At 38.7% G+C, this 15,822-nt stretch overlaps 2 protein-coding genes across 3 annotated transcripts in view; one reads left to right on the forward strand and one right to left on the reverse strand.

The window, feature by feature from the left end:
- LOC102196669 (perforin-1-like) lies at positions 1-2,764 on the forward strand. Its single transcript, XM_005722009.1, has 5 exons — positions 1-376; positions 611-886; positions 1,059-1,330; positions 1,530-1,671; positions 1,791-2,764. The coding sequence occupies exons 2-5, from the start codon at positions 617-619 to the stop codon at positions 2,676-2,678; spliced, it is 1,572 nt and encodes a 523-aa protein (XP_005722066.1). The 5' UTR covers positions 1-376; positions 611-616; the 3' UTR covers positions 2,679-2,764.
- Positions 2,765-4,464: 1,700 nt separating this feature from the next.
- smarcad1a (SNF2 related chromatin remodeling ATPase with DExD box 1a) overlaps positions 4,465-15,822 on the reverse strand; it is a 15,490-nt gene continuing 4,132 nt past the window's right edge. For both annotated transcript variants that reach the window (XM_005722011.2, XM_005722010.2), the window contains exons 4-23: positions 15,058-15,127; positions 14,689-14,783; positions 14,353-14,454; positions 13,673-13,751; positions 12,891-13,549; positions 12,304-12,500; positions 11,158-11,248; positions 10,766-10,865; positions 10,446-10,505; positions 10,071-10,146; positions 9,789-9,924; positions 9,561-9,692; positions 9,050-9,145; positions 8,591-8,708; positions 8,353-8,468; positions 7,633-7,821; positions 7,416-7,534; positions 6,693-6,875; positions 6,389-6,498; positions 4,465-5,557 (exon numbers count right to left, since the gene is read on the reverse strand). In XM_005722011.2, coding sequence (XP_005722068.1) covers positions 5,496-5,557; positions 6,389-6,498; positions 6,693-6,875; positions 7,416-7,534; positions 7,633-7,821; positions 8,353-8,468; positions 8,591-8,708; positions 9,050-9,145; positions 9,561-9,692; positions 9,789-9,924; positions 10,071-10,146; positions 10,446-10,505; positions 10,766-10,865; positions 11,158-11,248; positions 12,304-12,500; positions 12,891-13,549; positions 13,673-13,751; positions 14,353-14,454; positions 14,689-14,783; positions 15,058-15,127 — 2,790 coding nt within the window. In that variant the 3' untranslated portion in view covers positions 4,465-5,495. The remainder of the gene's footprint in view (positions 5,558-6,388; positions 6,499-6,692; positions 6,876-7,415; positions 7,535-7,632; positions 7,822-8,352; positions 8,469-8,590; positions 8,709-9,049; positions 9,146-9,560; positions 9,693-9,788; positions 9,925-10,070; positions 10,147-10,445; positions 10,506-10,765; positions 10,866-11,157; positions 11,249-12,303; positions 12,501-12,890; positions 13,550-13,672; positions 13,752-14,352; positions 14,455-14,688; positions 14,784-15,057; positions 15,128-15,822) is intronic.

Here is a 15,822-nt window from a genome sequence, read left to right on the forward strand (position 1 = left end):
ATTTACAGAACTGGGTCTTGAGAATAAAAACAAACCCGCTCATGCTGAGGAAATTGGGAAGGCCTTGGGGTAGAGAGGGAGAGAGACAGAGAGGGAGAGAGCAGCATAGCCAGGCAACTCCCTCCATGTTTTTTTTAAAAGGCAGATGATAGACCAAAGTGTGCACGCAGCAGGCTTCCAGCACAACCTCTCAGCAACGCTAAGGCTCGTCCAACCGTGATTTTATTTCCAGCAGGATCGAGACGTCAGCCTGAGGTTCCATTGTTCACAGCGAGCTGTGCAATCAACGGTGCAAATAAGGAGGGGGATTTATTTTGGCTGTGGAAAAAATACTGGACAACAACGAAACGTAGAGGACAAAGAAAGCTAGGACAAGGTAAGAATGTATGCCACCAATGTGCACATTCTCAGCTTTAACAAAATATCTGTGGCCTGATTACAGCTTATATATTTAAGAGGATTAGAAGCTCATCTGCATTTACATCAATTAAAAAAAAATCACATTTTCTTTATTTCAAAGGAAAATAACTCAGTTACAAAAATGTGCTTATACACAGTAACCATTAATATCCACTGACTCCCTTTTTTTTATCCCTCACTGTACCTATAGGTAACCATGTGTGCAGGAGGATACCAGCAGAGACACATTTTCCTGTTTATGTTGGCTTTGCCAATTATGCTGGAAGACTGCAGTGTCCAGGCCTGTCGGAGTGGCACAGGGTCCCAGTGTGAGAAGGCTCCTTTTGTACCGGGCCACAATCTGGCTGGAGAAGGCTTTGACGTGGTGCGGATGCGTCGGACAGGAGCATATGTCATCAATGTCAAAGCCCACCTAGCTGACAACCACACCTGCACACTGTGTCCGAACCGATTCCAAAAAGGAGAGGTGAAAACATGAAACCTACTACTTAACCTTCACACTCTTTATCAGCCTCAAGTTCATTCCTTCACCCTGTTTTTTTCTGTACTTTCCTGCATTTTTCCTCCCCCTCAACTTCCTATATTTTCCTCCACCACCTGCATCCCGCTCCACTTCCTGCCTTTCATCTGCTCCACAGATTCAGAGACTCCCAGCTTCAGTGCTTGACTGGCGTCCCTTCAGCCGCTGCTCTAAGCAGCTTTCCAGTGCACTTCACCACTCTGTGGACTCCCTGCTGCGCAGCTCCAACTCGCTGGTTAACAACAACTGGGATTTGGGTTTAAGCCTTGACAACATTGGAAAGGCAGTTCTGGGAGGAAGCCGCTCAGATTTGGCAAAGTTTGCACGTTCGCAGCACAGTGTGGACAAAGCCACTTTTGCCATTCATGAAATCAGTTGCACCTATTACAGGTAAAGCAACACAGGCTCATCCTTTCAGTTGTATGTGTTACAACTGAAAGGATGACCTCGATTACAATGTGAGAGAAATGTTTACTTTTGGAATTGTTGGACTCAGTGGACTGAGCTGCTTATCGTCCCTCTTACAGAAAAGCAAGGTTCAATTGCTGTTGTTTCATGATTGAACTCCACATGCCTTTTGTTTTTGCAGCTACAGGCTGGCTGATCATCCACCGCTGAGTGCAGAGTTCACAAAGCATCTCAAGAGACTCCCACAGAGTTTAAACACAAGCCAGAACAGAGCCATATACAGACGTCTAATAGACACTTATGGAACACACTATATACACCAGGTCAGTGAAACTTGTTGGATACACAGGGGTTTAATGCTGCAATATGTAGGCTGTGGAAAGCATTTCTGCTGCAAAATAATGGTGATGTTATAATGCATTCTATTACTGTTTTGTGTTAGGTCCAGCTCGGTGGTAAGGTGAGGCGAATCACTGCCTTCAGGACCTGCCTGGCCACCCTGAAGGGCTTTTCAGAGGCAGAGATCAAAAACTGCCTGAATGTTGAACTCCGTATGGCATTGGGTTTCCTCCCAGCCAATGTATCTTTCTCCAACAGGTGTGACAGCCTATTTAAAGGCAACATGAGCATGGGCTTTTACCAAGGCTTCATGACCCATAAGATTGAGGTTACTGGAGGAGAGAGGTACTTCCCTGACATCCTCTACCAGCAGGACCCATCTGAAGCCTACCACAGCTGGATGAACAGCCTTCATGAAAACCCCGATGTGGTTTCTTATGCCATCTTCCCTCTGCATCACTTGGTGGAGGATTCACAAATCAGCGCTAATCTGATAAGGACTGTCTCAGAGTACATAAAAGAGAACCAGCTGAAGGAAGACCAACTTGGTTTCAAGAACTGCTCACCGACTCCCAACCTGGACCATAACTGCTGCCCTTTAAGGGCTGGTAGAGGAACTCTCCAACTGGAGATTCACAGAGCTGCAGGCCTGAGGGCAGACACCTTCACAAAAACAGATGCCTATGTGAAGATCTTCTACAATGGCATATATGAAGAGACTGACACGGTGATGGATGACAATGACCCGATATGGAATGCCACCTATGACTTTGGCTCAGTGGAGCTGGGTCAGGAGTTGAGGTTTGAAGTCTGGGATAGGGACGTGCTTTACAATGATATTGCAGGGAGGTGTATTGTGTTTCCAGAGCGAGGAATTCATTCCTTAAGCTGTCAGCTGCGCAAAGGAGTTCTCTATTTTACCTACAGAATCAACTGTGATGCTCACTTGACAGGATATAGGTGTGGACGATACTCCCCCAATGCTGAGTAGATTAGGTATGGATTTACAGTAGTGCAAAAGTCTGTACCTCATTTCTTTGTTTCTCCATATTTTGCTATGAAAACAGGAAATAGGTGCAGCAACAAACATTACAAGATCAACATTTATTAAAAAAAAAATCTAAGACAAAATAAGGGTTTGTACATTTGTAATGAGCTTAAAAGTCAATATTTGGTATGACCACCTGTAGTCTTCAACACAGACTGAATTCTGTTAGACAAGCTTTCTTGTCATTTTTTTTAAGTAGCCTTCAGAAGTAGATCTCCAGGCTTCTTGAAGGACATTCTAATGCTGTACTTTGTATGTTGGCTACTTTTTGCTTTGTTCTCTGTCAAGATGATCCCCAGACTGCTTCAATAATGCTGACGTTCAGATTCTGATCTATGACTGAGCGTTTGTGTGTTTTTCTATCCATGCATGCTTTTACTGCATGCATGGATAGAATATTGTCATGCTGAAAAATGAAGCTGTGGCCATTCAGATGATTCCCAAAACCACTGGTTCCAATGCAGCCCCAAACCAAGTCAGTTTCAACCATGTCTTACAATGGCTGTGGCTGTTAAGACCTGTTGCTTTTAATTTTCAGTCCAGTTCTTGTGTAATTGGCCACGCCCCAGCCTTTTATCTTTCCCTTACTTGAACAGCTCCTCGACAGCCATTTTTCTCTTAAGACCATTTCTGATGATGCTTCAGTGACTGGTCGATGGATAAACTGGAAAAACAGATTTCTCTCTCAGATACCATCTATGGTCTTTGACTTATTTAAGTCCTCCTATTTTTAAGGACACGCTGAACACCATGCTGAAATATGTCAAGTTTTAACCGTTTTTAACTTAAAACTGTTTCTTTGCCGAGCTATCTGTGCATAGACAGTACTGGAATAGGTGCTTTTTATTATGCTTGAATAAGCCATGGGTCAGTGCTGCATGGTACAAGGTACAAGGACTGGACTTTAAATGAGTGACCAAATAAAAATAAAGACACTTTAAAAATTACAATAAACTCTTGGAAACAAAAAGGAATTAGATATGGCTCAAGACTTTTGCACAGTACTCTATATAATCATCTGGTGGTTCTGTTTTCCAAGACATTAAGTCATTCTTGTGATTTGCCTATATGACAGAACAACTTGGTAAAATGTGCACCAAAATGTTTGCTGACCTTCAGCGGTGTTCCAATTTGATGGGGTATTTGAGCACATTTTTACAGGAACAAATTTTTCCTAATTTTTTAATCTGACATGAATGCATTCTAATGATATACATATATAATGAATGATAAAGTGTGCAATTGTACATTATATTAAATTGATACATTTTGATAGCCTACTTGTTGTTAGTCTTCTATATACATGTCAGCAGCATTTTTGTATAAACCAAAATTTAAAAAAAACAATTGAATCAAGACATTACCAGTTTCATCTTTAAGTACCCTTGACTTTTCTTAAGCCTGTTGGAACTGTCTACATCAGCAACAAGGTAACAATACGCACTTATACAAACAATTATTTTCTGAAAAAATATCAGACCTCCCAATTTTAGTTTATTAATAATTTCTTATATTATTGCTCTGTGATTATTTTGGCACTCTTTACTGTTTCTCCAAATGAAAAATTGGAAATGTAATTATAGTTCAGCAATGTATACTACTACAGACCGTTACCAACTCTGGCCTTTGGGAGGATCTTTGTAATCTCTGATAATAATAGTTAAAAAATTGTCATTGGCTCCCTCTACTGGTGCACTGTTATAGACACCACACAAACAATTATTCCAATATTTATTATTCAGTTTTAACAAGAAACTAAAAAAAACAAACAAACATACACATGACTTAGTAAAAGCTTTTACAGTAACACTTTTACAATAACAACACATTATCTACTTATACAGTACACGAATGCGGCAGCTGCTTCCTTAAATCGAAAAGTCTTCTCTCGGCACGATAATTAAAGGAGTAGAAACAGCTATGAAAGAAATTCAAGCACCATAGGTTTTTTCTTACATACCAGGATAAGAATTAAAATATCTGTATGCTTGATGCAGTCTGCCTTTCCTAAATATGTAATTAGAAGATGACAACAGGATGAAATGTAAGACATTACACTTAACACTGACAGAGTCCATATGCATGTGATGCAGCCACAAATTTTAAATCAGAAATGGTAGAGGAATTTAATGTGAACAACATTTTCAGTATACTTGCTATTTGAACTGTATTTCTCTGAACACACAAACACTGTATGGAACGGCGGGTAAAAATATATCCACCATTCTCCATGCTCGAACCTTCTTCTTTAAGTCCTAGATTTTAAAATATTTCCTGTATCAAAGTTTGGCAAGTAAGCATCATTCTCCTTACCACCATGTTACTTTTATCTGAATGGGAGCAGAGCAACACTGCATATGTTTAAACTTAAACGACACTTTAATTCTGTCAGACCAGTGCGATAGTGTACTTTAAATACTTTTTTACTACTAAAGATTTAAAAATCACACTCTTTCAAGTTTTTACTGCTTGGTACACTTACAAAATGCAGAGGCTAAAATGCAGTTTATACTGGTCGTGTAGTCAAAGTGTGAGCAAAAACTGTGTGTATGTAAAAACTGTTTTAGGCACAGCTGCCATGTCACACTGTAAATCTGATCTATTGGATTTCAGTGTTTGCATGGCAGTTTATGGTTTACAGCAGTTCTCAAGTACAGACACAATGGTGTTAGCTCAGTCAGAATACTCAAGTCTTCCCGAAATCTCAGGAGACTCCATACAAATGCATTTGTACAGTTTCAAGTTTCACATATTTGTGTATCACAGTCCCAGTGAGGCTTTGATCAAAGATGCCATATCCTCAGGTATGGTCCCCTCATCACCTAAAGGACAAATCATTTGTTAGCATTATTTTTGAATTAGCCTAACCAACTTAGCTATTCCAGTTAACAAAAGGCAGGGTACACACTGCAAAAAATATCTACATTTTCCTGTGATTATCTTCTCAATCCTCATTGTTTGCACTTCACCTGCCTAATAATGTTAATCAATTTCCCACATTTTCCACAATAGAATCAGGTTAATCCAATAACTGCTCCTGGAATTCATGCACTTTCCAAACAGAAAAACCCCATAAAACTTGGACCAAGTTTTAAAGTCAGCTGGAGTTTTAGCAGAAATCAAAAGCAAATATTTACAGATGTAGACACTGCAGTCAGAGGCTTGCAACCTTTATCTGACAAAAATATGTCGTACACATAAGCTAAAGATAGCAGCTGTGGTGTTTAAAAATGTCACTCAAAGACAGAAAGAAGCAAAACAGAGTATCGATTCGGGTGCTCACGCAGAGAAAGAGAAGTGTCAGATGGCCAGACAGTATTACTTGCTAAAATAAATATTCAAAGTGTCTGCTTGCAGAGCACAGACGTGAGTGAGGGGCAATAATCTCTCTGACAAATTTGGTACTCGTACAAAATTTGCAGGAGTTTATTGTGAAAGCAGCTGACCATGTTTAAAAGAACAGAAGCACACTTTGGGCCTTAAAGGTTAGAACTTCTTAATGAAATCCTCACTACTGTTTTTTATGTTTTGAGTATTTTTTTTTCATGTTTATTTTAAAAACCGAAACAAATGCATTTATCTAATTGAATTTATCTACTAGAGAAACCTTCGGTGAAAATAGGTACAGCACATATCTTTAAATATCTCCTTACTTTGTTCAGATGAGATCATGTCCTGCTCCAGCTTTAGTTTCTTGTTGCCCAGTTGCAGGATGCAGTCCTCTATAGTGTCCTTACTGATCAGCTTAATCACCTGTACAGTTCTGATACACAGAAGTAGATCCATCACTACACACACTGCATGTGTGCAACCATACTAACCACAGAATTTCCTCCCAACAGAACCTGCATTGATATTGCAAAACGCTTTTCTGCCCAGTAACTGACATGATAAGGCACAATCACAAGACATTGTTGGGTAAAATATATCTAGGATTGTACACAGATTCCATCTAACCTGGTCTGGCCCACACGGTGACACCTATCCTCTGCTTGTTTGTCATTGTAGGGATTGCAGTCGATGTCATGTAGAATCACAACGTTAGCTGAGGTCAGGTTTATGCCGAGGCCGCCAGCACGGGTTGACAGCAGGAACACAAATATGTCAGGGTCTGTGTTGAACTCATCAATCAACACAATCCTGAAGGAGAAAGAAAACCATTTAACAGCTACAGGTGGGTACAAGCTGAATTGAACAGACATTGGTTCCATTTTGACACATTTTTACCTGATGCAACAGCTAGAATAACAGATGTGCTAAACTTTTCAAACAGCTTAAACTTTAACAAACACTTCTGCAGGATTTAAGGTGCCTTTACTGTAATGTAATATCTGATGTTGTTTAAGTTCCAGTCAAAGTGTCTGTATAGACATCCACATGTGCACAACGTGACCTTTTAGATATTAAATTTAAATCACGTTACAATTTTATTCTACTGGTTTGCAGAACATAGAATATAACTAGAATCTAAGGAGCTTGGGGAAAAAAGTGACTGAAAAGAAGTTTAAAGTCTAGTCGCTTTTCTTTCCAAGCTCCTTAGATAAGCATGACCTATATGACTGAGAACCGCAAGAATGAAGTCCAATAAATAATTTTAAAGGAAAAGATTTAGACCTAATAACATCAAATGCTTGATGCCTTGTTAGCTACAATGATCTTATTTCAATATTTGAAACCCACCTGTCCGCTATGGGTGTGGATCCATCCAGTCTGATGTAACGATGCATAAGATGTTTCAGCAGCACTTCCACAATATCAAGCATCATGGTGAACTGACTGAATAATACCACTCGGTCCCCCTGTATGACGACAGGAAGGTTGTGCTGTAAAAAATCTTAAACCTGTGCTCCAAAAATCAAAAACGTAGAACGAAATGGTTCGGTATATTTCTATCTACCTTCTCTTTAAGTGAGGCCAGCAGCTTTGTAAGGTGGTGGAATTTTCCAGAGTCAAACAGGAGATCATTTTCAAGCTGGTAGGAGCTGATAGTGGAGTACTGCTGGCACAGACGATTCAGCTCAAAATCTGACATCACCTCCATGTCCTCCTGTATCAGAACAGGATCTGCATCAAAGTGTGTTGGCTCCTGAGGAGAGAGAAAAAGAGACGACCCAAAACGTATGAAAATGTACTAAATCAAAGTCCAGCATTCAGCTAGTCAACAGCGTACCAGGATCCAAAAACATGATGATGGCAAAGAAATCTAAATGTTTGGTGTTGTGAGCCAAATCTGCAAGCTAAATATCACAACTTGAAGACGTTTCTGGATAACAGAATGAAAAACCAGAATGTCAATAACTTCACGATTCAAAGGTTGTTGTAATGTGTGAAGCAGAGAAAGTGATATGTTTCATGTCATTGGTTGTATTGAACTAATGAGAATCAAATTCCCTTGAAAACCACCAAAAGTGACATTGAACTTGAACACTATCAGCAAAGACTTATTAGGTGATCACTGTGTGCAAAAACAAGGAGTCCTCCAGAACATAGTAGTGATTCTTCGGAAATGTGGACGGAGGGCTCACTGTCTTAGCATGAGCTAATCGATAATTCAGCCAACAAGACAAACAAAACACAATAAAGAACACAAACAGTGGTTGTCGGGGAGTATCCTCACCTTGAGCATAAGCTTGCTCATGGCTTTTAGTTTTTCAGTGGTGTAGTACTGTCTATGAAGCAGAGGGTGGTTGGCCATCTTCCTCAGCTGCATCATCACATTACACAACTCTCGCTCTGAAGAGAAGATGCATGTCAGGAATTATTAATCAAACATTGTTCTATATTACTGTAAAATAGTATCCCGAGTTATACTAAAGAGCTCTAATTCCACCCAGTTCATTTAATGTGGGGCTTACTTTCGCCATTCGTGGTGGATTTGAGTTTTTGAAAGAGGTTCTGGTACAGACCCCGCTGCTTCTCACTCATTGAGCAGAACTCCACAGTCTCTTCCTTTGCTGGAAGCTGCTGAAGGACCTTGGGGGGGAAAAAAAAGGAGCACCATTAGTTAATTAGTACATATAATCCCTGTAAATGTGTATGATTAAAACTGTTTGTTAGTTTTTCCTGGAAGCTTATCTTTTAGCCAAATAGTCATTTAAATAAGATCAACTCCAGACAAGAAGGATTTTCATAGAAAGTGTATGAATATTTATTTAATTCTAACTCAATTATGACTTGAAGTTCATTACTATTAAGAGTTTCACACATCTTGGGCAAAAAAAACGAAAGCTGTAATGCAGGCTTTCATTCCAAATACTTGAAATTCTCATAATACTTGTACAGTACAAATGTGCAGCTTTCTCAGATTAACTGACCTCGCTCTTGATCCGTCGGAGGATGAAAGGTTTCATGATGAGTTTGGCCTGAGAAATACGATCCCTCTCGAAACGACTCTGCTCTTCATGTGATTTCTAACATGCAATGTAACAAGCAATTTGAGTCAGATAGGAGACAGAACAACAGAACACGCTACTACTAAACAGATTTTGCATGTTCTTCTTGCACTGTTTTAACCTGTGAAACAAAAGATCATGACATTTGTCTGTAATTAAAGTGAAAACCAGGGGACAATGAATAATCAGTTAATTTCAGAGGCTCAAGTTTATTTTCAAACCCTGTTCCTTGATGCAGCACCTGTTTTGGTATTTGAGCTGTTTTAATCACTCAAATTCTTATTTAATAAGAGAAGACATGACCGACTACAGTTTAACATAAGAAGAAAGAGAAAGGAGTTGCATTTTCTTATAATTCTGGAGTTATTTAGTGCTTAAAAAGTACAAAAAACCCCACTTCTGTCAAAACAAAATCGACTTGACAGACACTTACCATAGAAAACATTTTTGAGAGCTGGGTAGTGGAGCTGGAGAACATAGATGGCATGATGAAGTTCAGAAGAGACATCAGCTCTAAGAGGTTGTTCTGTAACGGAGTTCCTGTCAGCAGCAAGCGATGCTCTGCCTACAGGGAACCAGACAGAAACCGAACCCCGTTAGGCGCAACAAAGAAAAACCACAGTGGTGTTAAAAAAAAAAGACTACACAGAGGTCAGCTTACATTAATAGCCATAAGATGCCGATAGCGCAAAGAGTTCATGTTCTTCAGCATGTGGCCTTCATCAAAAATGGCATATATCAGCCGCAGCTTACGAAACAGGCTGCGGTCGCTGTCGTTTCCTATTGCCAAGTTATAACTGTAAAGAAACAAACAAATGAAATAAAAGCAAAGGTATGAGTGAAACGTTTCTATCGTTTCCTCCAGGAGCTCATTCTTCACTGCACTAATTCGATCTCCTGGTAGCATGTTCGCTAAAATGATGAGTGATCTGTGTTTGCTTACGTGGTCACAATGACATTGAAGTCAACATCTCCATTCAGGATGTCATGTTTGAGGTAGCGACGATCTTCTATAGATCCTATACAGAATAAAGGAACACAAACACAATGCTTTGTTTACAAACTGAGAAAATTAGATTTTTAAGCAAGGTCAGATACAAACATTCTGAAGCAAAAATCAAATGCACAATTTAAAAAAAACTTTTTTAATTGTGCAAGTGCACACAGCAGACATGTGACATCCAGCTAAACTTCTAACAATCACCACAGATTATGCATATTTACATGTGAACATCATGCTCCACAGAACACAAATCCTCGAGTTCCTAAAACTGTTTCAGTTAATTTTCTAGCAACACTTAATTAACTATAACCTTACCATAATAGACGAGAACTTTGAGATCTGGACACCAGAGTTTCATCTCTCTGACCCAATTATCTACAAGACAGATTGAAAACAACACAGGTCAGAAATTGTCATTTCTTTAGGTTTTATATAAATAAAAAGATTTAGATGGAAATATTGAAGTTTGTACCATAAATGTTAATGAAGATAAAAATCTGTATGTATATTGTTCTGTTTCAATTTTCAAGTTATAATTTCAATAAAGTATCTATCTATGTGGACTATTATTCAAGCTGAAAGATTACACGGTATAAAGTGAAGTGGCAAAGCGCGTGACATGTGGAGTTCATTACCCAGTGTAGAAGAAGGCACAGTGATGAGGTGAGGCCCTTCAATACCATTCTGGTACAGCTGAGCTAGAAATGCTATAGCCTGGATAGTTTTCCCTAAACCCTGCAGGTTGGACAGTGAAAGAGACAAAGCGATACAATCAGACATGAGACACGAACAGTAGCAACAGTGTTCAAACACTTATGTTTGAACACTGTTGTTTCTCAACAATATTAAGAACAAAATGTTGACCAACTGCACAAATCAGTGCTCTCTTGCCATTTTTAGGCTAAAACAACACATTTGCTTTAATTCAGTATCCATATTTATACTTTTTGGGAAGAAAAAAAACAAACTTATACAAACTTATGTCGGATTTAACATTTAACAACAGGTCCCAAGCTTATTGCCTCACCATTTCATCAGCGAGGATACCGCTCAATTTGTGTTCATGAAGAAGCAGCAACCACTTTAGCCCAATTAGCTGATAGGGTTTCAGCTGGAACCTGAAGAACAACAATAATTACAGACTGAGAAAAAGAACTAGGTCTGTCTTTTTTTCCCAAACACACCCTGACTCACTCATTAAGTCGTAATGCATAATTTATGGAAAAATGATGAAAAGCTGTTATAACAGCAGTTAAGGCCAAGTTCATTCTGAGGTCACAAATCACCTCAGTCTTCCTACATTGGTTCCTACACTGTTTGCAAATTCTGCACTTTCCTTCCAACATCGGAGAGTTAAGTTAAAGATCGTTCAGCTTTCACTCAGTAGCAAAAACATTCAGACATTTCTTTCTAATACTCTGCACATCATACTCGCTTGTTTTTTGTATCACATTTGCTTGTCTTATACATTGAAATGACAACAGAAAGCCTCCTTTATCAAGTTAAAAAATATTTTTTAAAGTTCTGTAAAGACATTTTTAACAATCTTGTTATAATAAAGAACTGATTTTTTTATTACGAAATTTCAATTTTTTGGTTACAAATTATTGAAACAATCGACAGTTTGCACAAATATGTTGAACTGACCCTCGTCTTTTTATATTTTCCTAGGAAAATGGGAATAGAGATACATTCAATAATTGTGCAAACAAAAACCCATTAAAAAATATAGCATGAAAAGTACAAACAGTGACTGCAGTGGAGACATTTATTTTTTTAAACACTGTTTCACTTCGGCTCTTTACATGTTGTAACTTCATTCTTCCCCATGGCTGACAGATGAACCAATAGCAGTACATGTAAGAGCGGCCCACAGACCGGCTATACCACATATTTTTGACACTTGCCCCAATTCGACAACAGACACTCTCTGCAGATAGTCTGAAGATCCCCACAACAGCCCACATGCTACCACCACTGAACTATTATTTCCCCATTATTCTTTAACACAGCCTGAACTCTCGGAGACAGTTTTCTTTTAATTTCTAGAAGTACGTTTCAGAATATTTACTTTGAACCCTTGCATTAGAATCTGATGTTGGTCATACTACACAAAAACTTAAGAAATTTAAGATGGTTCACAAACTGTTTTCAAGAATTACACTGTACTCACTGGGTGTTGAGCACTGTGGGCTGTTTCATGGTTCTTGTCCCTTTCTCCATCACTTGAGTGACTTGTTTGACCATTTTTGATGAAATCGTCTCACATTTGCACATCAGCCCCAGGACAACCTTCCTCTCCTTGAGGACGACTCTGCAGCCCACCAGCAAGTCTTCTGAAAGTCCATTGTTCTTATTGAGAACATCAACCTGGAGGAGAAAAACATCAAACAACAATTAACATGACAAATAAATCTGACTAAATATAGAGAGGAGTCATTACTACTCTATTTGTACACATTCTGATAAATCTTATCCATCTTTGCATATTTACCCTCTGATGATAGAGGTGTGGAGAAAAAGAAAACTATTGTGATAAAACTATTGTGCTGAACAGAGCATGTTATCTGCAGAACAAGCCAATACAGCATAAACAAAAGGTTGCATTCAGTCAGATGACTTCAGACTGTGAATACAGCCCTTTGTTTTTATACCTCTTTGGACAAAAACTCTATCAAACTGTTTTATTTAACATAAATAATCTGCTGGAAATCCATTTGTGGTTTCATGCTTCTTGTTTAGAAACACATGGCCTCTTACCAAGCTTTTCCAGCTTTTAAAGGGTCTCAGTTCCACAATTTTCTGTGCCTTTTTAATGGAGCACCCAGACATTAGTGACAGTTCGTCTAGTGATGCATCCTGGAAGAATGCAAGAATCTCCCTCTTCACTTCTGTCAAGCCTACTTTAGAGTCCAGCTCATCATCTGAATCCTCAAACTCGCTGCTCACTGTGTCTTCATAGTCGTTTTCGCCCTCTGAACTGACATGTTCATCAGAGGCACGCGCCTTCCTCTTTCTCTCTGCCGCCTGCTTCTTAGCTATGCTGGTTCCACTGGCAAATCTGGACAAAGTCTGGGCAGCAGATAAAGAGGAAGAGGACTTCAGCGAGGAAGAGGTAGTAGTTTTGTTGGCAGAGGATGATGAAGCCGCTGGACCAGATTTTCTTACAATCCAAGAAGACAGAGTGGCACTTTTCTCTTTGGAGTCTTCGTTGTCTTCCAAGTCAGAATCATCTTCACTGTCCATTGTATTTTCAGAATCATCTGTACTGTCATCCTCCGTTTCACTGACATGGTCTTGCCTCTTTTCAGCATTTTTCTGGTCTTTTCGGGGCCTCAGCTCCCTCTTTGACTCGTCTTTCTTCTTTGATTTGCTGGATACCTTTCCTTCTGACCCATGCGAGCTGAAACTTGTATTATCTAATATCAGAAAACAAACGGAGGTTTCAGAACCAGTTAAGCACTTCAACATTAAATTGAAAGTACATATAAACTGCTTGTTAAACAGTGAAAATATTCAGATGACAGCTGTTGTGTTTGCACCTGTGTCTGAGAACATCTGTAGAACCTGCAGAGCATCTTCAAAATTAAAGTCATGTTCCTGCAGCACCATCCTCAGCTCCTACAACACACAGACTACGGATCAGTCGTCAAACTAACACAAAACATTGTTTCAGAAACAGCTGTAATTTTGACCGACTTCCTTTTCTTACTATTTTGTGTCGATGTAATTTTCTTTGAACTCATCAGTAAATGTTCAACTACATCTTCTCCACCTTTATACGGTGCTTAATACATTTATTAGGGGATGAAAACAAACATTTTAGAAATCTTGTTTTAAACAAAAACTTTCACTTAAAGACATTGTACATACTGGTGGATAGACCATTGTAGAAGGCAGCTGTGGTAAAAACCATACACTTGGTCATGGTCTAATAAATTTGTCAAGCACTGTATGTATATTTTAAGTTTACTTGTTGGCCTTCTAGGACTGTGGCATGTAAAAAAGAAGGCAGAGCCAGAAGGGGAATTCCCAGGGTGGAATTGAACCAGGACACTACAGCAAGGGTTGCCTTCTCACCAGCCGAACTAAAGTGGCACATTGACACATTTACTTTTTACTGCAGCGTTGCAGGCCATTTTATACAGTTTTTGTAACATATTTTTTACATCAGTGGAAATGTTAATTGCGACATTGTGAATATAAGACGTCTCTCACTCACCTCCTTGTCCTGGTCAGGAAATTTCTTCTGCAGTCTTCTGACCATAGATGCCTGCTTCTCCCAGCTTGGCTCTTTGTCCTCATTTTCTTCCTCATCAGAGGCCTGTCCGTTGAAAAATGCAATAAAATTACCAATTTAATTTACAAAAAACCAAAACAAAGCAGGAGTCAGTTCTTGTAAACCACGCTTTTGTTCTGTTTAAAAGAAAATTAAAGTATTCCCAGTGTTCTGTGCACACTGTTTTCATGCTGTATCATGACTGAAGTCACCATTAGTGTCGCAAAGATGCACAATTCTTCCCATTTTAAACTATTAAGACACAGTTAGAAGGCTTACCGCTGATGGTTTTGTCTTCTTGCTAGGTTGAATCTCAACACTGTCTTTAGAGCTGCTGCTTCCATCCTGCTTTCTCTTCCTGCTTTGACTCGGGCCTGAGAGGACAAAACAGACAGTGTTCCTAATAAATCTAACTAATTAAGAAACAGATCTATCTACTTTAATCACTTTTAAGAGGATGTTATTTTTAAAATAACATGCTCATATATTTGGAATAATTATTTTTCACACCTAATAATTGCTTCTTTTTTTCTTTTTACTCTTACTTACTCTCTATAGGTTTAGATTTGGTATATTCTTTGTAGAACTAAAGATTTCCCTTTAAGTTATAAAATAAACCTCAATATGAAAAGTAAAATAAATACTTACCTTCTTTATCACCATATTTTAAAAGGCAAGCAGCTACAGCCCCATCCAGTGTGCTTGTACTTTCAACAATCTGAAAGGAAAACCGAACGGATCATGTCTAATGAACAGTGACTACATTTGAAGTGGCTAATATATAAATACAGTTTTCAATCACCATTATAAATATTACATTTGGGAAGGGTGCTGAAAAACCAAGCAGCAGGCTGGTTCTGATTTTTAAACACTAAATAATTTCTAAAGCAAACATAAAAAAATATAGAACTTATTTTAGGTATTCTCTATGAAGAAGTTATATTCAATGCTAGCAGCTTACAGGCCACACACAAATTTAACTAAAGTAAATGAACATGGGTTAAAGAAAATCAATCGTAAACATTAGTGGGCTGATTATTTACTGAGCAAAGAATTAGCTAAAAAAAAAAAAAGTAGCCTGAAATGGACAGACCATTGAGCTCTTATTGGCACAAAAAAACCCATTCACCCCTAATGTTTTATACTTGGCAACTGGCATTAATGCATAAAGATACTAGGGCTTCCACAAACGATTATTTTGATAGTTGACTAGTCACCGATTAATTTTGCGATTAGTCGACTAATCAGATCATGCATCCATTGGACGTAACACGTACAACTTATTGACTATGTGCACGTTAGCATATGCTACTTCCGGTGCGGAAACTGCTGTGGGGAGCTTTGTTTCCGGTGTCCTATTCGTGCCTGGTTTACGGTCCAAAACAAGTTAAGCAAATGAATGAATCAAGCGGC

Source organism: Pundamilia nyererei, unplaced genomic scaffold, assembly GCF_000239375.1.
Source record: "Pundamilia nyererei isolate P.nyererei 1_Seehausen unplaced genomic scaffold, PunNye1.0 scaffold00006, whole genome shotgun sequence".
Lineage (NCBI taxonomy): Eukaryota > Metazoa > Chordata > Actinopteri > Cichliformes > Cichlidae > Pundamilia > Pundamilia nyererei.

What these genes read in the sequence shown, in the direction of transcription:
- LOC102196669 (XM_005722009.1), top strand. Translation starts at nt 617, where the DNA reads ATGTGTGCAGGAGGATACCAGCAGAGACACATTTTCCTGTTTATGTTG. An exon ending in ATCAGTTGCACCTATTACAG is followed by an intron (nt 1,331 to 1,529) that starts GTAAAGCAACAC and finishes TTGTTTTTGCAG; the next exon opens with CTACAGGCTGGCTGATCATC. An exon ending in GAACACACTATATACACCAG is followed by an intron (nt 1,672 to 1,790) that starts GTCAGTGAAACT and finishes GTTTTGTGTTAG; the next exon opens with GTCCAGCTCGGTGGTAAGGT.